The sequence below is a fragment of the Vipera ursinii genome (genome assembly GCF_947247035.1).
Source record: "Vipera ursinii genome assembly, chromosome: 3".
NCBI lineage: Eukaryota > Metazoa > Chordata > Lepidosauria > Squamata > Viperidae > Vipera > Vipera ursinii.
This window is the reverse complement of record NC_139516.1, coordinates 116,261,442-116,288,790: the sequence shown is the minus strand read 5'-3', so window position 1 is coordinate 116,288,790 and position 27,349 is coordinate 116,261,442. Positions and strand designations below refer to the sequence as shown.

General features: G+C 42.3%; 1 protein-coding gene across 1 annotated transcript in view; it reads right to left on the bottom strand.

The window, feature by feature from the left end:
• Nucleotides 1-27,068, bottom strand: part of LOC310637201 (carboxyl-terminal PDZ ligand of neuronal nitric oxide synthase protein-like) — a 78,459-nt gene extending 51,391 nt beyond the window's left edge. Inside the window, 2 exon segments of the mRNA XM_083357542.1 lie at nt 1,338-1,409; nt 26,846-27,068. Of these exon segments, the coding sequence (XP_083213668.1) occupies nt 1,338-1,409; nt 26,846-26,968 (195 nt within the window). The 5' untranslated portion in view covers nt 26,969-27,068.
• Between the last annotated feature and the right edge of the window lie 281 nt (nt 27,069-27,349).

Sequence of the window (27,349 nt, the reverse complement as noted above, 5' to 3'; positions counted from 1 at the left end):
AAATGAAATCCTCCTTACACATTGGGAAAAATTAATTATGAATGCTGTAGTCACATGTATACAATATCTTGGACTTAAAAAAATGTGTTTCCTTTGAATTAGTTTACATTTCCTAGGTTAGATGGATTTCATCCTAGGATACTGAAACAATTCACTGATGGTTCGATTGATTTTTTATGTGCCACCTTTGAAAAATCTTGAGACCAGTGGTGAAGTGTCAGAGGACTAGAGAAGGACAAATGTTCCCATTTTTAAAGGAAAATAAAGGAAGATCCAGCAAGAGCTTAAAAATTACAGTCAACTTAATATTAGTACTTGGGATTATTTTATTTTTTTTCATTGGTGACTTTATGGAGTTTGGTTCTGCTCCCTGCCATTTGCCTCCACAACACTTCACATAATATACAGTAAAACTCATAGTAACTGGGAGGACTATACCAAAGTTTTAAACACTTGATTTGCTACATATTAAAAAAAATATTAAGCTATTGAATTTCCTACTTTAATTCTTTTACCTCTGTGATACCAGTCCCCTTCCTTTCTGCCTCTTATCTCAAGAAGGAATTTAGAGCAGCTAAGACAGAAACATGTGTCATTTCTACTATTTTCTTCGTAAGCACACGATAAGAGCAGAAGTGATCTAGATACCAGTAATACGTGTCTGTACAGAACAAATATCTTCTGTCAACAATACTTAATTTCCAGTCTTCTAGCAAGCAAAACAACCTTCCTTCAACACTGATGGGAATCTACCACTATGATATAGAAGTGCAGACCTGTTAGGCCTCCTTATAATACAGATTAAAAGCCCTCTAAGGCTTCTCCAAAACCTGCTTTCTCAAAATGTGGCAGCAGTGTATAATCTTCCCCTACTAATTCACCCCTCTACCCATCTCCTATTTTTCTCTGCCCCAAATTCTTATGGTAAACTCCTTCAGGCAGAGACAAGCAGTTTATGATTATCGGGACTATTTTCCCATTGCCGGCAATGGGGTGGGAGAGGCTTCCGGATGACATGTCCAGCCCATGGGGTCAGCAGTTTGACACCCCTGCTCTAAGGCATTCAAAACTGATCACACCAGTGTTAATTCAGTGCATTAGATTTTTCCGCCTATAGGATATTGTTTACTGACAAGAGATACTAATTCACTCTCTTCCGAAATAAAGCCAGAGTTGGAAGAATTTACAGGATGGAGAATATTCAGAATGCAATGATAATACTGCAGATACCCAGTATTTAATTGAAAAGTGCACACATTTGAATATACAGAAATAATCTTTCTTTGAGATGTTTCAGGGATCTATAAACAAGCTGGAATAATGTTGCCATCACTTACCCGGATGCGTCTCATAGCAGTCACAATCTCTACCCTGCTGTTTGGCCGAGGTACATCTAAGCTGCCAATATACTGAAGGAGGAGAAAGAGTAGAAGGGTTAGAGCAGAATATCAGAGTACCAAAGTATTCTAAACAGGGCTGGATGGCTAAAATTGGTTCGGCAAGAAAATATTTATTGCTACTCCTCTTTGTACCCAGGAAATACATACACCAGTTTTCCCCAACTTGGTATCCTCCAGACACATGCATCTGTGAAGTGAAGGTGGGGACAACAGGATGCATGCTGCAAACTTTGCAAGTCATATAGTTGTACATGAAATCTGACTACAAGTATGTAAGGAAAGGGTTGTACAGTGATAAAACTATGCATAGGTGGCTTGCTGTGGATATTGGTGCTTCACCACTGTATCTGCATTCTCAATGTATCTGCAAAGGTTGGGGTGGAAAAGGGATACCTATTCATTGAAGAAGCTGCAACATGCATTTAGAATAATAGGAAATAGGGCTGGAAGGGGCCCTGGCGTCCAACCCCCTGCCCAGGGCAGGTGTCTCCATACCTTTTTAGACAAATGATTATCCAGTCTTTTTTGGGAAACCATCAGTGATGGAGCACTGAAACTCTGGGAGGCAAGCTATTTCACCATCATGAAATTCCTCCTTATTTCCAAGTTGGATATCCCTCTGATGAGCTTCCACCCTTGTTTCTTGTCCTACCCTCAGGTACTATGGAGAATAAGTTGATGCTGTGGCAGCCCTTCGGGTACTGGAAGATTGCTATCATGTCTCCCCTTCATTAAGCTAAACAAATCTAGTTCCTTTAGCTCAGGGGTAGGCAACTTCGGCTCTTTTATGACTCGTGGACTTCAACTCCCAGAATTTCTGAGTCAGCATAGCATAGTTGAAGTCCACGAGTCATAAAAGAGCCAAGGTTGCCTACCCCTGCTTTAGCTGTTCTTCATAAAATTTCATCTCTGGACCTCTTATCATTTTTTGTTGCTGTTCTCTGCATTCTCTAGGGTCTCAGCATATTTTTTTTATTCTGTGATATCCAAAACAGGAGGCAGTATTCCAAATATGAACCCACTAGCGCAGTATAGAGCAGTACTATCACTTCCTTTAATCTTAATACAATTTCTTTGTTGATTCAGCCCTAAACTGCATTGGCTTTTTGGCAGCTCAGCACATTGCTGACTCATATACTTAAGTAGTGGTATACTAGAACAGGGCTTTCCAACCGGTGGTACGCATACCACTAGTGGTACGTGAGCACCTGGCTGGTGGTACGCATAGGACGGGTTGAACAGCACTGTAAAAAAAAGTTAAAAAAAAGAAGTAAAAAGTGTTTTTTTACTAACCTTTCAGCTGCAGTCTGTTTCTCCATTCACTTCTCAGCCGTGTGTTTGTGGGACAAAAAAAGTTCCATGAGACCTTCTAACTTCTTGAGACATCCCGTGAGAAGTTAGAAACAATCATGGAACTTTTTTTTCTTTTTTACCAATAGTCCCACAAACACGTGGCGAAGGCAGAGAAGCAGAGAAACGGAATGCAGCTGAAAGCAGGTTAGTAAAACAACACTTTTTACTTCTTGTTCTGCAATGGAAGGGGACAGTTTTGGGTGGGTTAAATGTATGGGCTGAAAGCGGCACTGGTCCTGGTGTGTCTGCTGCATCCCGAAGAAGCACTTAACACCTGGAAAGCAGCATTGATCCCTGCTCTCACACACACAAACACGTGCAAGCAGTTACAGCTGAAGGTGTTTCAGCCTTCAACTACAGCTCCAAGTCCTCCCCCATTTGGAGAGAGAGAGGGAGAGGGAGAAGGAGAGGGAGAGAGAGGGGGGGCACTTGCACTTCTCCTCTCTCTCTCTTCACGCTGGCTTGCCCCCTCGCAGGGCTCCTGCTTGGCCCTGTGCCCAGGCGCCTGGGAGAAGCGCGGCCCCGTCCAAGGCACACATGGCCAGGAAGGCGCGTCGGGGTCCCAAGTACCGGTAAGGCAATCAGTCTGCTCCTCTCTCATTACTCGCTCTGCCCAGCTCAAGCATTGATACTTCCAAAGGTGGCCACTTCAAGGTCACACGGGCAGCCCTCGGCCGCTCCCCTCCCCTCCGCACCTCCAAATCGATCCCCAGGCCACCGTGCCTGGCTCAGGAATTCTGGGAGTTGAAGTCTAGAAGTCATAAAAGGGCCAAGTTTGAAGACCCCCCTGCTGTATATCAAGTTTGAAGACCCCCTGCTTGGATTATGATAGAAGTGTTAAAGTTAAGTGGGCATAAGGTTTCTTGGTAAAAATGGAGAAGGAAGGAAGGAAGGAAGGAAGGAAGGAAGGAAGGAAGGCAGGAAGGAAGGAAGGAAGGAAGGAAGGAAGGAAGGAAGGAAATAACAATGAGTGAGAGTGAGAGTGAGAGTGAGGGAGGGAAGGAAGGAAGGAAGGAAAGAAGGAAGGGACAATGGGAGAGGGAGGCAGATAGAGGGAGAGAAATAAAGGGAGAGAAAAAGAGGGAGAGAGGGAGGGAGAGAGAGAAAGGAGAGAGGAGAGAAAGAAAGAGGGAGAGGAGAGAGAAAGAGATAGGGAGAGAAAGAGGGAGAAAGAGAGGAGGAGAAAGAAAGAGGGATGGAGGGAGAGAGAGAAATAGAGAGGGAGAGAGAGAAAGAGAGGAAGAGAGGGGGAAAAGAGCAATAGAGAGAGGGGAGAGAGAGAAAGGGAGAGAGAGAGGAAAGAGAAAGAGGGAGGGAGAGAGGGAGAGAGAGAGAAAGAGAGAGAAAGAGAGAGAGAGAGGGAGAGAAAGAGATTAAATTAGTAACATGGTTGTTAAATGAATCTGGTTTCCCCACTAACGTTGCTTGTCAGAAGGTTGCAAAAGGCGATCACATGACCTTGGAACAATGTGACCATCATAAATATGAATCAGTTGCCAACCATCCAAATCTAAATCACATAACCCTGGGGATGCTGCAACGGTCATAAGTGTGAAAAATGGTCATAAGTCACTTTTTTCAGTGCCATTGTAACTTCGAACAGTCACTAAGCGAACTGTTGTAAGTCGAGGACTACCTGTACTTTATCATTATTTTTTTTGATCATGTTTTTGCTGGGCGGCTGGTGGTACTTGGATATTGCCTTATCCTAAAAGTGGTACAATGGGTGAAAAGGTTGAAAAGCCCTGTACTAGAACACCTAGATCTGTGTCATAGGCACTATTGTTGAGCCAGGTACCACCTATTCTAAACCTGTGCATTTGTTTTTTCCTGTCTAAGTGCAGGCCTTACTCTTCTCACCACTGAACTGCATCTTCTTGGATTTGGCCCAGTGGTCAAGTCCATCGAGATCCTTCTGAATCTTGAGTCTATCTTCTGAAGTGTTAGCAATTCCACCCAGCTTTTTAAATATTTAAATATGCTGCAACATGTGAAAATTTATGCTAGCTGTCATAAAACTCTTATTTCGCAGCCTGTAGGAAATTGCATCCTGAATATTGCAATGTCAGAAGACTGTATGACTCAACCTGAAGCATGAATCTGAAAATTAATGAATCACTGTAAATTGTTTTGGATAAGGAAAACGAACAATTGTAAGTTTGGTGAAAAATGTAAAATAGTAAAGCAAATAAATAAACATAGGGAAATGTATCAAAATATTTTAAACAGCAGAAATGCTAGCAAAAAGAAAGTCATAACATACAGTCTACTTTGAAGAACAAATGTTTGTCGAAATAAGTGAACACAGCTGTGTAGTGTATAAGAGCTTGCTTCTGCTCTTTGTTATGGAACTGAGAGTTGGGTTTCTCAGAAGAAACATAAAAGTAAGTTCTGTGCACAGGAGTGTGATTCTTAAGAACTGTGTGCATGGTGAAATAGAGAGAGAGAGTAAATAATGTGCTGAATATACAAGTGCAAAAGGACATTGGAATAGTTTGGTCATATAAAGAGAAAGACCTGAAGTCAAATACATGAAAGAATACATCAATCAGGAGGAAGGGAAAACTGAAAAAAGTGATGCTGAATGAAAAGTGATGCTGAATGAAACTCGATGAGCTTCTAAAAAAAAGAAAAGCAACAGATTAAAAACAAAAGACATAAATCTGTACGGATATACAGAAAGGAGAATAGTTTACAAGGATGGAGATGTTTGGAGACAAGTAATGAATGGTATTGAGGTAAGCTAAATTTAGTTTACTTTTTCCAGTCTCATGCCTTTAATTTTGTATAGCTGTCTATTCCTTATTCTTTTTCTCCACTCTGCATAGTACTGCTTGCCCTGAAGAGAAGTAATGTGATAGGCAAGTACATCCATATTAAATCTGCAAAATCAGTGAAACAGAAATTTTATATATGTATATATTCTTCTTAACAGGGACGCGGTGGCTCAGTGGGTTAGGACGCTGAGCTTGTCGATCAGATGGTCGGCAGTTTGGCAGGTCGAATCCCGAGTGCCGTGTAACAGAGTGAGCGCCTGTTACTCGTCCCAGCTTCTGCCAACCTAGCAGTTCGAAAGCACGTAAAAATGCAACTAGAAAAATAGGGACCACTACAGTGGGAAGGTAACAGCGTTCCGTGTGCCTTTGGTGTCTAGTCATGCCGGCCACATGACCACGGAGACGTCCTCAGACAAGCACTGGCTCTTCAGCTTTGAAACAGAGATGAGCACCAGCCCCTAGAGTCAGAAACGAGTAGCACACATGTGCGGGGGAACCTTTACCTTTTATATTCTTCTTCTTCTCAACTTTAGCTTTGTCTGCCACTGCGCTGGCAAAAATTCCTAGGTCCAATGGCCCTGATCTTCAATTTAAACACCAAAATATTTCCTACTGGCCCAAATGTGCTTTTTCAAAAGGTAACTGGCCTTTTTTTCCCTTAAGAAGACGACGTTTCGCTTCTCATTCAAGAAACTTGATCTATTAAAATTGGTATTTTTCCTGCACACCACCAAGTAAGCATAATTCTAGCCCCTGGGAAACACTTTTTTTAAAAATACAGGATTTCTTAACAGTGTAACTAAGCAGAATGTCTGGGGGGGGGGCCACTCGGTAATGGGTGTTTGGATGAATTCAATAGGGGATTCCAAGTAAGAAGATAACAGAAAACAGGAATGAGAACAAAACAGCAAGGGACAAGCTGAGTGTAATATATGAGTTTAAAAGAGCATTTAACGATTAACACAAGTTTGATAGTTCTTTGACAGCTGACAGCTCCACACGCGGTTACCGCTGACAGCTCCACATGAGGCTACCGATAAACAGCTGCGAGCTGACAGCTCCGCACACACTCACCGCGGATTGGTCAAAGACGGAAGTGGCGGGAGAATCCTCAGACGGGGATTGGCTGAAGGCTCACCAGCTCGACTATAAAAGGGGGGGTTTGAAAGCGGGGTAAGTTGTTCCTGTGGAGATGTAATAAACCAGCTGATCGTATCCAAGCCTGCTGTCCTTATTTGATCGGGAACCCGCCTAAGAACACTACACTGAGAAAATTTTTCTCTTCTCTTTTTTTCTAACACTGTGGATGTCCTGCCCACAGCACAGAAAGGAAGGTTTGATACAAACAACACCAATGGGATAAGCCATTGCCCTGATCAAGTTTTAAGTTTTCAGCTTAGATATTTCGATTACAGTTTTTAGCTCTGATTAACCGCAGGCCATTAATAAAAGTGGCATCTTCCACCAAATAATAAAAAGAGCATGCCTCCATCATCTGACTGGAGGGAGGCTAACGCCTGCAAGAAATAAGTCTATGTCAAATTTTTCCTACTCAAAAAACTCTTTTGTCAATCACAAACACTTAGTAAAATTGCTGTCTGTAAATTGAAATCATGCAGCCAAGATTATTTTTCAAAAACAAAGACCTTTTACTTGATGGACTAATGTTCAAAATATGGAATGAAGACTTCAGATGTTTATGTAATATTTTCAGCTAGGATTTGCATGTATCGAAAAATTTATTCCCACAAACATCCTTCCCTATCTTAAGGAAATGTATTTATTAAGTCTGATTTAGAGTTGCCAACAATTGCACATAACCATCGCCTCACACCTATGCTGCAAAGTGGTTGATGGGTAAATGTAGGTAATAGATGGCTGCAGATGGGCCAATGCGCACACTCTCCAAATCCCAATTGCGTGTTGTGTGGGAGGTGTGCGCCCTGTGTGCTGATTGGTTGATCCAACTTCCTGTTTTGTGCATTGCTGTTTAAGTGCCCCATAGCCAAAATGTATGCCCTGAGGTAGCCCATTGTGTACAAAGAACTTCTCTACAAGTACTTTGGCTACCGTAGTGGCACGCTGATCCTTTGTTGGGAAGGCTTGTGCATAACGAGTGAAATGATCAGTTACAACCAATACATTTCCTTGCCCACTTGTATCCGATTCCAGGAAGAAAAAGTCAATGCAAACTAGATCCGAGGGCCCATAGCTTTGCAGATGGCCCATCGGTGGAGCCCTGGAAGTTAGGGTCTTTCTTTGGATACATTGCAGACAGGATCGACAATAATCCCCAACCTCTGTCTTCATACAAGGCCAATAAAACCGATCCCTCACTAGCTTACAGGTCTTATCTGGTCCAAGATGTCCATGTTCATCATGTAGCACAGTCAACACTATCTCCCTATGTTTTTCTGGGAGCAAGAGTTGCCTCTTCACCTCGGGCCCATCAGAAGGACCCTTCCGATAAACCACACCATTTTGGAGCTGTAAGCGATCCCACTCTTTATACAGCACCCATGCTCCCCTTGACAGGTCAGTGAGTAAAACCTCTCAGTGACCACTTCTCAAAGCTCTTTCAGACAGGCTACAAAGGGGTTCTTCCGCCTGGTTTCTTTTCAAATCTTTCTTAATCAGAACAAACATACCCTCCCCTCTAACTTGAATGGGATTACAATACAATTTAGGAACACCTGCAGTAGTGACCCTGACTGCTTCCTCCCCAATTGCTCCTCGAACTTGGTGCTCAACCCCCTGATGCAACGCTTGGATACCATTAGAGGTCAATTGGACCCATTCCACAACATGTACCCCCGGATCGTGAGGTCTCCTCGACAGGGCATCTGCATCCCTGTTCCTCGCACCCAGCCAGTAACTCAGGCTAAACCTGAATCTGGAAAGGGCAGCTAGTCACCGATGCCCTGTGGCATCGAGTTTGGCAGTTGTGAGCAAGCACATAAGTGGTTTGTTGTCTGTCTTAATGTTGAACTCTGCCCCATATAGGTAGTCCTTTAATTTATCTACTACCGCCCACTTAAGTGCCAAAATTTCCAGCTTATAGGTGGGATAATTCTTTTCGGCTATAGTTAGGCCCCTGCTGATATATGCAATGGGCTTCAGATGTTTGTCATGCTCCTGATACAATACCACCCCAAGACCATCCCGACTAGCATCAACATGTAGTTGAACATATGATCTCTCAACCTCACAAGGAGGTTCATAATATTTTGGACTCCAACTGAAATCTGTCCTCTGGTCTGCTGTAAGGCCTTTGTAGAGACTACCTCTGGAATTACCTCCACTCTGGCATTCTGCCTTCTAGGATCAGATTCGAGGAAGAGGTAAGGGCCAGGCTGTTCCCAATCTAATCTGACAGAGGCCTGCAAGCACGCCACTTCCCCTGATTGTAATATCCTCTTTGCTTGATCTAATTTCCATAAATGCCCCACCCCCCTCTGCCAGGGCCTGCTGCTCCTGCATCAAATATCAGCATGTTGTCTGCAGTGCGGGATGGACATCCCCTAAAACCGAGTTGTTCCCTACTGGTACAATCAGGGTGAGCAAACACCTAACTAAATTGGCATTCATCCCCACAATCAACAAGCCCTGAGAGGCACACACAATGGCCAAGGTGTCAAAAGTCTCGGTATACCCAGCAATAGAAGGCCCAAATGTTAACTGGACGGGCAAGTACCCATCATATGGGAACTTCTCAGTCCCAATACCCCAAATCTTCAAATCGCCCAACTTCTATATTGGTATATGCATCAGGTGTCTATCATAAAAATCCTGATATAATAATGTCACTTGTGCACCCGAATCCAAGAGGGCCCTCGTATAAATACCTTCCACTTGTACTGGCACCATCGAGGAGGGGGCCACCAGCTGTTTAGGAATTGTGGCAGTGGGAGACATAGCATCTGGTTCAACAGCCTGTACTTGAGTCCACACAGACTGTTGCTGGGGCCCTATCACTCTAACTTCGGAAGGTTCTAAGATATGCGGGATCTTTTGCCCCTATCACCGATGGGAGCTTAGGGGGAGATGCACTCCCAAGAGTTGGCACCCAAACCTGCCCTCAATCACCCGTTTGATTGGAGCTAGCTGATATTGCTGGGCATCCAGTTGGCTCCCTCACTGGAGCCCTCGATAGTTTCCCGATTGAACTGAATTCCCTGATCTTCTATACGGTTTTGTACACGTACGCCTATAATGTCCTACACCCCCACAGTTGTAACAAATCACTGAACTTGCCAGATTGTTGGCTGAGGTGGAAGAGTCCATCCTCCCACTGGCTGGTCCGGCCTATCCTCCATTCGGAGGTGGGCCGCCCATTGCCATCCACGAGGCCATCATCTTAGTTAAGTTCGATATCTGAGCTTGCATAGTTGTCAGCCGATTGTCATCCTCTCCACCCGTCCTTGCTCCCGCGCCTGGGGGCCATCCTGATGATAAATCAGCTGTAGCCTCTTTAGCCTCTTCTACCACTTCCGTCACCCTAACCCTCCTTATGAGCTCATGATACCCCCAGATACTCCCTTTAGCTTTGGTCTTTATTTGATTCCAGACTGGATCCGAGGCTAAAGCAACCCAGGAAAGTTGCTCCATCTGGGCTTGCTCCACTTCGCTTGGATCCAGCCCCCCCACTTTCCACAACCTGGTATAATAATTTGTTCAATTGTCTTATATACTCAGACAGCTTTTCACCTCTCTTTTGATACATATGCTCAAAGTGAAACAGTAAGCTAGAAACTGTTTCAGCAGGTGCAAATTCATCATGCAATAGGGAGAGGTAGTCATGCACAGTAAAGTGCCTTCGGCTCAACTTTAGACTTCTAATAGCTTCTGCACCAGGGCCCTTTAAACTTTCTCTAACTCTCTGCTTCTTTGGGGCATCTGGTATATCCCACTCTTCAACTGCTTGTACCACCTGCTCCATCCAGGTTTCATATTCTTCCTCTCCCTCTGGTACTGGTTGTACCCCCAAGAAAATATGTAGTTTCTTATACCCAGCCCCCATGCAATAGCTGCCAGTCAGGTTTTGTATGGAGGTCAGGCTTCCCCCAGCCTGTACAGACTCTACCTCTGATGCCCCTACAGTAAACAAAGCACGTGTCTCCTTTTTCTGGCCCAATGGTTTAGTCAAAAGTGTGGCCCAAACAGTCAAGAATATCACCCCTGTCTTAATATCTGTTGTGATTCAGGGTCAGCCTGTGGGTTCGGCAGTTGGGTCGGACGACTCAGAGGAGGAGGAGGGGGGTGTTGAAGAGCTTGCTGAGGGGGTTGAAGATCTTGCTGATGAGAGCCCTCAGCCAGGCCCCTCCCACTTGGTCACCACGGAGACCCAGCTGTGTGAGCCTGACAGCGTGGATGAAGATGACCCACAGCTGGCCCTGTTCAAGGACGCCCGACGCAGGAGGCAGTCAATTAGGAGTAAACAGAGGAAGGCAATGGGGCTCCTCGGAAGGAGGCAGAGAGAAGCCACGCCCTGAACTCTATATAAGGGGAATGTGTGGGAGGGCTGGTTTGCTGAAGGCAACTGCTTGGATAGTTCCTGTTTCTTAAAGCTCCTGTTTCTTGGTTCGTGTCTTGTTTGTTTTTGTAGCTATAAATTTGGCAGGCGTAATTCCAGCCTCTTGCCTTCTTGTAAAAGGGGTTGTCCCTGCCTTTTCTGCAGGGCCGGTAGCAGGCTGGTACAGAACAATATCCTCAGTCCAGGCATGTCAAACACAAGGCCCGGGGGCCGGATCCGGCCCGCGAAGTGGTTTCATGTGGCCCGCGAAGCCATCCTGGAAACAGTGAGGGAACGGCCCCCACTGCCTTGGCCCTGGCCCAGAGACCCTCCTTCTGCCAGAGACCCTCAGATCTGTCCCACTCCTGCCCAGGCCCCCATAGGCACCCTTGATGCGAACAACGTAGAGCTGGCCACGCCTACCCAGTAGGCCACGCCCACCCTGGCCATACCCACCCGGCCCCTTGAGGGCAACCGCAATGCTGATGCGGCCCTCAGTGAAATTGAGTTTGACACCCCTGCCTCAGTCAATTGAAGGCTCTCAACCTGAAAGCACTCCAGAACACTTTTCTTCCACTCCAACAGCACATAGAAGTGGGAAAAGTCCCAGTCCACCCTTACGTCTATCACATATACCCTCTGGTCAGGGACAAGGGTCCTCATTGTCTGTACATCAATTACTACACTCGACTTTACCTCACTATTCTGGTCTTTGTCTGAGATGGTATACACAAATTTTTCCTACATGATTTTTTGTTTCAGAAAAAAGTTTTTTTTTAAAGAAAAATAACTTTTAACTTTGGGCTATGTGTTTAAATTTTGCTAATAAGACTATTGTTTAAACATAATTTATGCCATCAGAAATAAACGGAGATAGCAATTTAGACTTACATACCGCTTCACAGTGCTTTACAGCCCTCTCTAAGTGGCTTACAGAGTCAGCACATTGTCCCCAACAATCTGGCTCCTCATTTTACTGACCTCGAAGGATGGAAGGCTGAGTCAACTTTGAGCAGTCAGCAGCAGAATGCAATACAGCATTCTAACCACTGCACCATCACAGCTCCTCTGGGCTCTTTTTTAACATCTACATAAAATTCCTGGGTGAGACATCATCACGTTTGGTGCTAAGTCTTATTAATCTACGGATGACACCCAAGTCTATTTCTTCACATCATTGTTTTCCAATGCTGTCTTTATGCTGGTTGAGGGGTAATAAACTGAAGTGGAATATAAGCAAGGCAAACAAATGTGCTGTCTGTGAGAAAAATAGAGTAGTTTCTCTTCTTCTGGACTTCTCTGCACTTCCTAGAAAGAACAAGTGAGCAATTTGGGAGGCTCCAAGAGTTTGTTCTCAGCCTAGTGTTCCATGTTTAGGCTCTGGTTGAAGGCAATTTTCACTAGTTGTGTGCCTGTTCCCTGAAGAAAACAACTACAGTGGGTTAGGACACTGAGCTTGTCGATCAGATAGTCGGGAGTTTGGCGGGTCGAATCCCGAGTGCCGCATAACAGAGTGAGCGCCTGTTACTCGTCCCAGCTTCTGCCAACCTAGCAGTTCGAAAGCACGTAAAAATGCAAGTAGAAAAATAGGGACCACTACGGTGGGAAGGTAACAGCGTTATGTGCGCCTTTGGCATCTAGTCATGCCGGCCACATGACCACGGAGACGTCCTCGGACAAACGCTGGCTCTTCGGCTTTGAAACGGAGATGAGCACCAGCCCCTAGAGTCGGAAACGACTAGCACGCATGTGCAGGGGAACCTTTACCTTTATATATCTTGTGATGGCTCAGTGGTTAAAGATGCAGTTGGACGGCTGACAGCCCAGGTTCAAAACGGGGTGAGGTCCGTTACTTGACCCAGCTCCTGCCCACCTAGCAGTTTAAAAGCATGCAAATGCAAGTAGATTAATAGATATCATTTTGGTGGGAAGGTAACAGAGCTCCATGTGTGTTTGGCATATATCCATGCTAGCCACATGACCACGGAAATTGTCTTCGGACAATGCTGGCTCCATCAGCCAAGAAACGGAGATGAGCACTGTGCCCCAGAATCAGATACGACTGACAGGGAAACCTTTACCTTTAATACATTTATAAATACAACAATGAGCTTTACTTAGGACTATCTTGGTATAAGGTTTGGAAACCAGTTTGTTCAAATTGCAATGGCAATATTAGTTGCTGGAGCTACTTGGAGAGACTATATTAAGTGTGCTCTTAAATATAATTGCCCATCAATGAAATATAAAGTGCTGTTTATCATCTAACTATCATTGATCTGGATTGAGAGACTCTTTTTTTTTTTTTGCTAAATCTCCACTGTTCACTAAGATGAAAAGAAACCTTTGAATGCCACCCGCTTGTCTGATGGTAAAGTGGGATAAGTCTTTCTCATTCATCGCCCGATTTATGGAAAATACTCAGTTCAAGAGAGTTTCAAAAATATATAGAATAGAATAGAGCTGGAAGGGACCTTGGACGTCTTCTAGTCCAGCCCCCTGCTCAAGCAGGAGAACCTATACCATCTCAGACAAGTGAGTGTCTAGCCTCTTTTTTAAAACCTCCAGTGATGGAGCGCCCACAATTTTTGGAGACAAGCTGTTCCACTGGTTAATTGTGCTCACTGTCAGGAAGTTTCTCCTTAATTCCAGGTTGCTTCTCTCTTTGATCAGTTTCCAACCATTGTTTCTGGTCCTGACCTCTGGTGCTTTGGTGAATAACGTGACCTCTTCTTTGTGGCAGCCCCTCAAACACTGGAATATCATGTCTCCCCTATTTCTTCTTTTCTTTAGACTAGCCAAACCCAAGTCCTGCAGCCATTCTCCATATGTTTTAGTCTCCAGGCCTTTGTTCATCTTAGTTGCTCTTCTCTGAATGTTTTCCAGACTCTCAACATCATTTTTGTGATATGGTGACCAAAATTGGCTGCAGTATTCCAGGTGTGGTCTTACTAGGGTTCTATAAAGCGGTACTAATACTTCACATGTTCTTAATTCTATGCCTCTGTTTATACAACTCAGGATTGTATTATCTTTTTTGATTGCTGCTGCACACTGCTGGCTCACAGTCAAGTGATCGTCCACTAGGACTCCAAGGTCCCTCTCACAGTTACTGTTTTTGAGCCAGGTCTCACCCAATCTGTACTTGTACCTTTGATTTTTCCTGCCTAAATGTAAAACTTTGCTTTGCTCCACATTGAAACTCATTTTGTTGGATAGGGCCCTTTGTTCAAGTTTGTCGAGATCTTTTTGGATCCTGAGTTTGTCTTCTGGGGTGTTGGCTACTCCTGCCAGTTTGGTGTCATCTGCAAATTTGATGAGCTCCCCTTCAATTCCCTCATCTAAGTCATTTTTGAAGATATTGAAGAGTACTGGGCCTAAGATGGAGCCTTGTGGTACTCTACTGCTTATTTCTCTCCATGTGGATGTAGTGCCATTGAGGACTACTCGTTGAGTATGGTTTGCCAGACAGCTACAGGTCCATCTGGTGGTGATGTTGTCTATTCCATCTTTTCCTAGCTTACCAAGGAATAGGTTGTGGTCTACTTTATCAAATGTTTTACTGAAGTCTAAGTATACTATGCCCACAGCATTTCACTGGTCTACTAGTTTAGTCACTTTGTCAAAGAATGAAATAAGATTGGTTTGGCATGATCTATTTTTAACAAACCCATGCTGGCTACTAGTTATAACTTTATTTGTTTCTCGATGTTCACAGATCTGTTTTTTAATTATTTTTTCCCAGTATCTACCCAGGTGTTGATGTCAGGCTGATTGCTCTGTAGTTTCCTGGGTCTGTTTTCCCCCCCCCCCTTTCTTGAAGATGGGAACCACATTCCAATCCTCAGGTACTTCCCCAGTGTTTCAGAATTTATGAAAGATATGGTACAATGGTTCTGAGATAACATCTGCCAATACTTAGTAATAGTTTAAAATGGTTTTAATGTGGGTTTTATGTTGCTTTCAATACTGTACTTTCCATGGTTGTTTATGTATTTTAAATAATTTAAATATTACTGTGAACTACCTTGAGCCATTTAGAAAAAGAACATAAAAGGATAGTTTCTAAAAAGGTGTGTGTGTGTGCGTGCACGCTCATGCGTGTGCGTGAATGTATGTATAATACTGCACTAGTGAAGCCACATTTGGAATACTGTGTACAGTTCTGGTCGCCATGATGCAAAAAAGATGCTGAGACCCTAGAAGGTATACAGAGAAGACCAACAAAAATGATAAAGGGTCTGGAAGCTAAACAGTATGATGAATGGTTAAGGACCTAGGCATGTATAGCCTATTGAAGAGACGTCTTAGAGGTGACATGATAGCTGTCTTCCAGTACTTGAGGGCCTGTCACATAGAAGAGGGGGTTGACTTATTTTCAAAGATCCTGAAGGCAGGACAAGAACTAACAACTGGAAACTCATTAAAGAGACACCCAATCTGGAACTAAGGAGAAATTTCCAGACAATGAAAAAAATTAATCAATGGAATGGCTTGCTTCCTAAAATTGTGGGAGCTCCATCACTGGAGGTTTTCAAGAATATGTTGGACAACCATTTGTCCAGAATGATAGAAAGTCTCCTGCCTGAGAAGAGGGTTGGTCTAGAGGGCTTCCAAAGTCCATTCCAACTCACTTTCTGGAGTAAAGGTGAAATAATTAGACAAAGGTTATTATAAGAGTAAGTTACTTTATATACTCACTTTGGTACAAATCAGCCAGAAGAAAAAAAATTAAGCATCTCTTCTGTGCTTGCGTGGTATAATCTATCTAATCCTATACTTAGGATAGATTGGTTCCACTCAAAAAAACTATGGGGATATTTTAAATTAAAAGTAACTCTTGCCAATTTTACTACAGACTAGGTTTAGTGCATTGTATGAACATAACCTTTCAGCACTGCTGCTTTTTAACAATTGCTATGATTTCATTTTCATTCATTATCCTGATTCTTAACTTTTTATTATTATTACAGTCTAGCTAGTGCAACTAATATTGAAAACAAGGCATACACTTATATATAAATCTAAACATATCAGTTGAATTAACATTACAATCAGTGAGTCAGTTTCCTATATTAGCCCATGGCAACCAATTCTTCATGATAAACTGAGAGTAACTTATATTTTAAAATCATACATTTGGTCACAGGTGTCTGTACAGAAGTAGCAGGGGTTCGGGGCAGAGATAAAATATACATTCTCATCTCAAAACACGAACTCTGCCCCTTACCTAAATGGATGCAATGCTGCAACATATGGAAAAGAACAAAACTTCTGTCACGATATCATGACCCAGCTTCCATCATTTTGCCATCATCAAAATTAGAAATATGCAACTATGCTTCTTCTCTGCAGTTATTATATCGACCTGCTGTAAGACTCACTTAAGGTGCATTTTTCCAATTCAAAATTGTAGTATCATCATAAAGATTAGCATCAGTACTAACAGCAGTGTTAACTTTTCCCCTTTTTTACTGTTTTCCTTTAAAAATATTTAGTCATTAAATTGCATTGCACTCACTTCTGTTAAACCACTGACAAATAAGATTTATAATCTCATTTATTGTGTAATTTCTAAATGTTTCACATCTAAGATGGAAAGATCAGAAACTGCCAAGAAACAATTCTAAAAATATTGTTACTATACTGGATAGTACAATGCACTTTCACTTTTTTTTTACATATCCGAGTATCACAATCACAGGGAGAAGCAATGTACACAAATGTACAAATGTCACACAACCCAAATTTAATAATATTCTGAAAAATAACTCTGATAAACAGCAGTATAAAACTTGAATGTTCTGCAAAATCAGCATGCAGTTATTATGTGTATTATTTATTATTATTTATATTATTTCTCTGAAATATTTCTTGCCTCTCTTAAATATGCAATTTTATTTTCTTCCAGGCTGTGCATATACTTCTGCACGTAGAGAGACAGTATAGTAGTAGAAAAGAGTTCAGCTTGGAAGATGAAAACAGCATGAAGATGAGCCCCTCACGGTGGAAGGCGTCCAATATGCTACTGGGGAAGAGCAGAGGGCTAGTACTAGTAGCGCCAGAAAGAATGAAGCGACTGGGCCAAAGCCAAAAGGACGCTCAGCTGTGGATATATCTGGTGGTGAAAGGAAAGTCTGATGCTGTAAAGATTTTTTCTCCATATGAACCTGGAATGTAAGATCCATGAATCAAGGCAAGCTGGATGTGGTCAAACAAGAGATGACAAGACTGAACATTGACATCTTAGGAATCAGTGAACTAAAATGGACAAAAATGGGTGAATTTAATTCAGATAACCATCAGGTACACTACTGTGGGCAAGAATCCCTCAGAAGAAATGGAGTAGCCTTCATAGTCAATAAAAGAGTAAGAAAAGCAATACTGGGATACAATCCCCAAAATGACAGAATGATCTCAGTTCGAATCCAAGGCAAACCATTCAATATCACAATAGTCAAAGTCTATGCCCCAACCACCGGTGCTGAAGAGGATGAAATTGACCAGTTCTATGAAGCCCTACAGCACCTTATAGAACTAACACCAAAACATGATGTCCTTATCATCATGGGGAATTGGAATGCTAAAGTAGGAAGCCAAAGGATAACCGGAATAACAGGCAAGTTTGGCCTTGGAGTAAAAAAAGAAGCAGGGGACAGGCTGACAGAATTTTGTCAAGAGAATACAATGGTCATAGCAAACACTCTTTTCCAACAATCCCAGAGACGGCTCTACACGTGGACATCACCAGACGGTCAACACAGAAATCAGATTAACTATGTGCTCTGCAGCCAAAGATGGAGAAGCTCTATACAGTCAGTAAAAACAAGACCAGGAGCTGACTGTGGCTCAGACCATGAGCTTCTCCTTGCAAAGTTTAGGCTTAAACTGAAGAAAGTAGGGAAAAGCACTAGGCCACTCAGGTATAAACTAAATTATATCCCTGATGAATATACAGTAGAGGTGACAAATAGATTTAAGGAATTAGATCTGATAGACAGAGTGCCTGAAGAACTATGGATGGAGGTTTGCAAGATTGTACAAGAAGTAGCAACTAAAACCATCCCAAAGAAAAAGAAATGCAAGAAAGCAAAATGATTGTCTGAAGAAGCTTTGCAAATAGATGAGGAAAGGAGAGAAGCGAAAGGCAAGGGAGAAAAAAAAGATACACCCAATTGAATGCAGAATTCCAGAGAATAGCTAAAAGAGATAAGAATGCCTTCTTAAATGAATAGTGCAAAGAAATAGAAGAAAACAATAGAATAAGGAGGACCAGAGATCTCTTCAAGAAAATTGGAGAGATGACAGGAACGTTTCATGCAAAGATGGGCATGATAAAGGACCAAAATGGCAGGGATCTAACAGAGGCAGAAGAGATTAAGAAGAGGTGGCAAAATTACACAGAAGAACTATACATGCTTAACATCCCTGATAACCACAGTGAGGTGGTTACTGACCTTGAGCCAGACATCTTAGAATGTGAAGTGGGCCTTAGGAAAGCTGAACAACAACAAAGCTAATGGAGGTGACAGTATTCCAACTGAGCTATTCAAAATCTTAAAGGACGATGCAGTAAAAGTGCTACATTCAATTTGCCAGCAAATTTGGGAAACTCAACAGTGGCCACAGGATTGGAAAAGATCAGTTTACATTCCAATTCCAAAGAAAGGCAGTGCCAAAGAATGTTCAAACTATTGCACCATTGCACTCATTTCACATGCTAGTAAAGTTATACTTAAAATCCTACAAGCTAGACTCCAGCAGTATGTGGATCGAGAACTACGTACCAGAAATACAGGCAGGATTTCGAAGAGGCAGAAGAACTAGAGATCAAATTGCCAACATACGCTGGATCATGGAGAAACCTAGGGAGTTCCAGAAAAACATCTACTTCTGCTTCATTGACTATGCTAAAGGCTTTGATTGTGTGGATCATAACAAACTGTGGCAAGTTCTTAAAGAGATGGGAGTACCAGACCATCTCATTTGTCTCTTGAGAAATCTATATGCGGGTCAAGAAGCAACAGTGAGAACTGGACACGGAATCACTGATTGGTTCAAAATTGGGAAAGGAGTCCAGCAAGGCTGTATAATGTCACCCTGCCTATTTAACTTATATGCAGAGCACATCATGAGAAAGACAGGGCTAGATGAATCTAAAGTTGGAATTAAGATTGCCAAGAGAAATATCAACAACCTAAGATATGCAGATGATACCACTCTAATGGCAGAAAGTGAAGAGGAACTAAAAAGCCTCTTGTTGCGAGTGAAGAAGGAGAGTGCAAAATTTGGCTTGAAACTTGACATTAAGAAATCCAAGATCATGGCATCTGGCCCTCTCAATTCCTGGCAAATAGATGGGGAAGAAATAGAGGTAGTGACAGATTTTATTTTCCTGGGCTCCAAGATCACCGCAGATGGGGACTGCAGCCAAGAAATTAAAAGACGCTTGCTCCTAGGGAGGAAAGCCATGGCAAATCTAGATAGCACATCACCCTGCCAACAAAAGTGCATATAGTCAAGGCTATGGTCTTCCCAGCTGCAATGTATGGCTGTGAAACTTGGACCATAAGAAAGGCTGAGCGCCAAAGAATTGAGGCCTTTGAACTATAGTGCTGGAGAAGACTCCTGCGAGTTCCTTGGACTGCAAGGCGATCAAATCGGTCAGTCCTAGAGGAGATCAACCCTGACTGCTCTTTAGAAGGCCAGATCCTGAAGTTGAAACTCAAATACTTTGGCCACCTAATGAGAAGGAAGGACTCACTGGAGAAGAGCCTAATGCTGGGAAAGGTTGAGGCCAAGAGAAGAAAGGGACGAGAGAGAATGAGGTGGCTGGATGGAGTCACTGAAGCAGTAGGCATGAGCTTAAATGGACTCCAGAAGATGGTAGAGGACAGGAAAAGCCTGCAGGAACGTTGTCCATGGGGTTGTGATGGGTCAGACACGACTTCGCAGCTAACAATAAAAACCACATCTGACTTAATATGTATCACTAACTATACTTGCATTAGTGCATTATTTCTTCCCCCACAACCTTCCTTTAAATGACATTCCTTATGAGGTGCTAAAACACACACAAAGGACAAGCAAAGATGTTCTAAAGTTCTTCACCTAAGGTTTAGTACACAATAGAATATGAAGTTTTTCTTTTTACTATTTGGCCATGTGTTAATTTAAAGAAGGTATAAATATATCATTCTCTAATTCAGGGTGGGGAATTAATTTTCCAAAGGGGCCACATGAGAAACTGTGACTGCTGTGGAGGATAAAACCAATAGGGCTGTGAAGGTGTGTAGGCGTGCATGCACACACACTTTTATGTAAATTGGAAAAAAATATCAGTTGCCTTCAAAATAAAAGCAATGGAGTTGTACTGCATGCTTGATGTGTACTTGTTTACATTTGATTGTAATATCCAATTAACCTCATGTAGGCCAGACAGAAACAGTCAAAAGGCCAGATGTGACCCAGATGAAATGCCCAGATCTGCTCTAATTGCTTTCTGCACAACATTCCTCAACATACTGTATTCCTTTTTTAAATGTTTAAAAGAGCCTGTTTTGAAAGCAGATAAGCTACATCTACACTATATATTGACTTTGGGCACTATAGGAAAATCCAAGTATAAAATCCAATAAAATTTTGGGGAAACTAAATCAATAGACATTGTGTATTGCTGACAAGCTAGATTTTTGTTTGTTTGTGGTACCCACTGTATGTTATTTTTGTACTTTAATGATAGTTACTTTTGAAATTACTAGTGGAAGGAAAGTAGAACATGGCAATGTTAAAAATAAAACAGAGCATTAGGTAAAATTAACAATCCTTGGCCAAATTTTAGCTTTCAATCCAATTAGTTCACTGCTACCACTTTCTACTCTCCATTTTATTTTAAAAAGAAAAGCAGGAAAATACTCCCTAATCAGTGCTTAAACTTGAACAATAAAATGTGAGGATACCAGATGGATGGCCCTCATTCATCTTATTAGATTTATCTGGCCCTTGGCCAGAAAAGCAGCCATTGCAGTGAGATTTTTCATTCCATTTGCTTAATGTAAATGTTCCAAGTTCTACTCCTGTAGAAGATAATTTTACAAATTCTTGTTCCAACTTTCATGCAGTTTGCCAACTTGTGTTAAAACCAACAATCATATGATAACTGTGAAAAATTAATGGAAACCTGGTCATTTTCTCATTTTAATAAAGTGGCAGGTTAATGAGAGAAGAATGGTGTTTGCAATTAACTACCATTTGAGATTTTGATTCACAGCATATACTGGCTAGTTGTGGCTTCAAGCACACCATTTAAGAATGGGACTAAAATTATAGAGATTAATCTAAATATAGAGCAGGACTCCAGTGCTGCAACCCGAACAAGGTACTGCCTTTGCCTCCCCCCCCCTTACACTAATATTTGTAATATAATAACCCTGGAGATAAATGGCATGTTGTCTAAAAAGGCAGGATGAAGCAAGAGGAGATTCAGTGGTGAGAAGAAGTCAGATTATCCTGTGACACTGAGCAAGCCAGTTCTTTTTTTTCCCCAATCTGGGACTACTGAATCACTCAAGCAAAGTGAACAAAATGTGTAATCTGAAGGAGTTGCACATGATCAAAGGGAACAAATATACGCAAAATAAGCAGAATCAGTTGCGATTTTGAAGGAAACAAGTACAGTTGTCAAATTGTGACCATTTGGTTCAGAGAAGACAGAGCAACCTTTTCAGAAATATACATCCATCTAAAACTTCTCTCTCTTATACATTTACGTACATGTATGTCACATGGAAAACAGTGACACCTACCCCCCCCCAAAAAAGAAAAATAACAGAGTCTTGACTTGGTTGTACCATAATTTTAATATCTAAACAGAACCTTCTATTAAGCCTGCTATATAATTACTTAAGAGGACATGAGTTGCTAACTAACCACCTGTTTGGAATATTTAAAAGATGAAAATCCTGCTCTCCAACCAATTGTTATGTCTCGAATATAAGCTCTCCACCTGCCTGCTCCTTTTGGGAAAAACTGGCATGATTTCAGAACCTCCCTAGCTAGCCAGGTCCAGTACTCCTCCTCTAAGTTTCTCTAGTGTTTAATCAGAATCTTCCTCCCTGTAATTTAGAAACAGGAATCCCTTTAAATTATACAGCCAAATGCCGGTACTGGATTATCATCACCAGCTGTCTGTTGAGAAGTCATGGTAATATAGAATGGAAGCTCTCATTCAGCGTCAGCCTGGAATATTCTGAAATTTATGGAAAAGGAGAAGGGGAGGGGACAGTCTCATTATTGCTACTTCACACCCTCATGGCTCCATCAACTGGGCTCCATGCATAATTTACCTAGAGCAGACATGTCAAACACAAGGCCCGGGGCCGGATCCGGCCCACAAAGTGGTTTCATGTGGCCCGCGAAGCCATCCTGGGAACAGTGAAGGAACGGCCCCCACTGCCTTGGCCTTGGCCCAGAGACGCTCCTTCTGCCAGAGACCCTCAGATCTGTCCCACTCCTGCCCAGGCCCCCATAGGCACCCTTGATGCGAACGATGTAGAGCTGGCCACGCCCACCCAGCAGGCCATATGCACTCTAGCCACGCCCACCCAGCAGGCCACGCCCACCCTGGCCATACCCACCCGGCCCCCTGAGGGCAACCGCAATGCTGATGCGGCCCTCAATGAAATTGAGTTTGACACCCCTGACCTAGAGACTCTCCAATAGTCCCTTGGAACATACAGGGAATCTATTATGTTAGAATACCTTGATTAACATTTAGCAGTCATGTACAAAAGTTACTGAGACATACAACTCAATTCAACTAATGTTCCATCTGTAAAATAATCTTGCAAAAGGGCAAGCAATAATTACCTGAAAGCATTTACTAAAGAAAAAGAACAGCATGATAATGTTATAAAGCTCCTTTCTTGTATCAGTTTCTTACAGGATTTCAGATACCTTGTTTGGGACTTCTATATTTTGAGTCTGGATACAGTATATGCAGGAAATATGAAGTTACAGTCACAGAAGTGCTTTAGTTAAATACAGCTATAAGAATTGTTATTATCCATGAAGCCTCAACCCAGACTGACTAAGATCCTAGATAGGGATGTTGCAGGAGGAGGTAAACAATACTGTTTAAGAAATATTCAACATATGGTGGTCAGGAGAAAATACAATTGGTTTTATAACTTTCCAATTGATAAAGATTTTAAAGAGCCAAATGGAATCAGAACAGGGCACTGTCAACTTGATTTTATGTGTGTGTTTCTATATGTGTAATATATGTATGTCTCTCCACACGCATGAAGTATATATGTCATCCTCAAATGGTCTTCAAGAACCTCCCATAAGCCTATAGATACCTTCAACTTCTGCTTATTGTATAAATTCTGCCCTCTCATCCATGTCTCTCCCTTTGTCGCTGATATATTATTTGACTGTTTTCTCTTTAAGCTTGGCCTCTTCTAGCATTTCAACACTGTAGAAATCAGATCATCCTTTATCTTTATTATGTACTTTTTGTTATTGTTCAATCCTATAAAAATTGCTCAATAGTTCAAAACCAGATGAACTATGAAGGAGATAAGGACAAAGTGGTAATTAGATGACACCTTATAGGGTTATTCATCCAAATAGTGAGCAGGTTTTTCAGTGTACAATAGTCATATAATAATATCATGCATTTTGATGTTAGAGGTATGCTTCATGCACAAAGTCAAATTACACAGTCTCAAAACTGAGCACAGAATGAAGCTCCTTCAACTGGCTCTGTCCTTTATATCTATGTGTTCAAGTCCTCCATCACCTGAATAATGCAAGGAGACCTGAAGGACCACTGTGGTTTATTTCTTGGGAGTGTGAGTAAAGCTCTTCATGAAAGGCAAAATTCTGTCTTCCCCAAAATATCCTTCCTTATAAAACATTTGGTTGCTTGTTTCTTTTAAGTGCAAGCCATTGTTAAGGATGCTGTAAAGTTATTAATAGCCAAAATAGAGCAAAATTGTGTTCTTGATATTAGCAGATTAACTCACCAAATTTATTTCCAAATATTGATAACTTAAGTGAAGACTCTGTATGGGAAGTAGCCAGTTTTTTCAATGGATGAAGTGGTGAGTACTAATCAATAAACATCTGACCATACAGGTCATTGCCCAAATGCCAAGGAGAATACTTTCCCTAAGATGGGCTCAAAAATAACCATTTATGATGCCTTTCCCCAATACCAATAAATAATTAGCTAAGTTCCTGTGAATTCCATAAAGATATTTGTATATGGGTTGGTAGATCAAGTTTTTTGAAATATAATGTTAATGGAATCAAAGCAGCCACATATGCAGTAATGATATCTACATGGTTTGTGGTTTGCATTCCTCCCTAACATCTGCCATTTACTGAAAGGAAGCATTAGGCTGGATAAGGTTCTGTGCCACTGCATAAGGGAAAATCAATTTTTTTTTCTTCTCCTGTGAACACTATTTACAGGGGAATCATATCTGGCCCAAATAAATAACTACATAAATGCAATATAGTATCCTGTAAGTAGAACATTGTTAGTTACTCATTCCTGTCAGTCCCTAAGGATGGAACTTCTCTGTGTCTGAACTAGAACTGACCGCTTCAGACATAAGTAGCTAATAGATGAAACAGGGACAATAACATCACTTTCAAAAACAGGTCAATGATGTCAGAATTCTCCACAATTAAAAAAAAAAGAGTGGATTGTGGGGCTAGATGAACATCAGTGATGTAAGCAGTTGAATATCAGTGCAAGACAGCATTATATGTATGCAGTTTAATTTATCTTATGTGTACCCTGCTTTTAATTCAAGAGTTCAAAGTGTTTTTATTAACTGAGAAATAGTTACCATAGATGATACACAGCAAGACAATTTCAAGGTCTAAAGAAAAGACCAATTCTGAGCTTATTTGTGTCATGTAGGTTCCACAAAATGCAAGCAGCCAACCTTTAAAGAGCCTATGGAAAATATTAGAACTTTTTCCTTTGTGCTACCTAACAACAGTTGTCTCCACAATGATCCTTATACCCAAGTGATCAGTTGCTATCTGTATTTCTTGGCTCCTTCATTTGTGCCTGGTACCCAATACTCAACTCTTTCACTGGATCAACTGCCAATTTTCTATCTCACATTCTTTTTCATTAAGCCTTCTGTTTGTCTATTTTGCAAGGGAAATTGGAGAATATGTATGATGTATCGAAAGGCTGGGAAGCCACCGCCCATCTATGTTTCCAGCAATTGTGCAGTTTTCCAAAAACACTTGCCTTTGAAGTTAGTTTTACTTTCTTTGTATCAAACACCGTATCAATGTTCCTAGGCGTTTGTGGGTCTGCAATTCTACATTTTTAAAGAATCAATGAACAGTCAGCATAAGAGCATCACAGAAATTAAGGCTGCGTTGCATTAGGTTACTTATAGTTAAATATTAATTAGAAAAAGATACATTCAATAAGCTATTTCGTTTTCTCCTCATTACAACTCTGTAGACGTTACATCAGTCATTGTCTGGTTGATGCTGGAAACAAACAAAATGTTCACATTTGTGTAATACTTGTATAAATTATTAAATTAGATTGGAGTATAATTTCAATCTAAAAAGTGCTTAATTGGGAGAGCAAAGTACTCTTGCACAGTGACAGTTTTCTGAAAGATATCCATGGGATTTGTAGGTTAGAAGTACAGTAAGTAAGGTAAAAAGCCATGGTCCACTGCCCCTTATTGTTACCCTGAATTATAACTTCTAAAATTATCACAGTATAATTGCTGCATATTTATTTGCATCCAAAGACGCTGGGTCTTTGACTGAAGGCAACAGTGAAAAAGCACCTGTTCTTGAAACTTCATATATTAAATCTGCGCGGAATAAAACGAGGAAGTATCGGCAGGTGTAATCTAACCTGAAAACTGAATTCCCAGAATGCAAGCGAAAAGCTGAACCAATGAATGACTAGGAAAGCCAACGAGGCGGACTCAGCTACTAAGGAATCCTGCCTCGGAAGCCTCTTTGGCAGAACCATCGACCCCCTCTCCAAAGCAATTTCATCCCGTCTCCGGACTTACCCTCGGAGGAACAAGCCTCGGAAGCTATTTGCACTGTAAAGATAAGAGTTTGACACAGACACCCCGAAAAGAACTTCAAAGCTGCGCAAAGAGGCAAGAGCGGAGCTCAGCAGGAAAGGTAACTGTTCACCGCCCTGAGTCCTCCGGGAGAAGGGAGGTATATAAATAAAATTATTATTATTATTATTATTATTATTATTATTATTATTATTATTATTATTATTATTATTATTATTATTATTATTATTATTAACAATAATAATAATAATAATAATAATAATAATAATAATAATAACAACAACAACAACAACAACAACAACTATTGGGAGTCGACCTGGTCAGCAGGAACAGGCGTCTTTTCTCCCAGAAGGTGTTGAGCGGTGGAATTCCAAGCCCCAGTCAGGCTCCGTTGCAACCCTTCCCTAAAACTTGACGCCGGGATCCGAGCGTAGAGTTTGAGCAGACCGCGAAGAACCCATCCAAAGGCGAGCCGAGAAGAACTAAAGGAAGAGCGACCTAACAACTGTGCCACATCAGAGCGGACGGAGGAAGTTCCGAAAGACCAAAGGAGCCGAGATTCAAATCGCCCAAAAGCCCCATTTTCCTTCCCCCTGGCCAATTCTAGTCCTCCCCGTTCTTTGCAAGCGCCCAGGGGCTGCTAAGCAAGCACTCCTCCTTGCCCGGCCCCCATCAGACGGCGCCCCTCCAGCCAGACGGCCCCTTTACCTTGGCCTCGAAGACGATGCCATGCTGGAAGGCGTCGTCGTTATGCAGCGGGATGCGCAGGTCGTGCCTGTCGTCCACCAGGTTGTACCGAGACCTGACCGGGGGAGAGGCTCCCACCGGCATGGCGAGGGAAAGCGAGCGGCTCCCCGGGCAGGCTGCGCGCCAAGCTGGCGACGTTCTGTAAGGCACGGCGGCGCCGCTAGCCGCCTCCTCCTCCTCCTCCTCCGCCTGATTCCCGAAGCGGGGCGGGACCTGCTTGGAGGTGGGATCTGGCCTTTCTCCCGGCGGTGCCCCATACAGCGGGACTTCCCGAGAAAGCAAGGGCAGCGCGTTCCCCGGGGCATGCGCCAAGGCGGGCGACGGGGTGGGGGGAAAGCCGGGGCCCGAGAGTCCGGTGGGAGGGTTTATCTCCTTCCTACGAGAATCCAATGGCGAAGCAGGCGAGGCGGGACTGGAGAGGAGTCTGGGTTCGTCGCGCTCTCTGGGGATGCGAGTCCGCGCGCC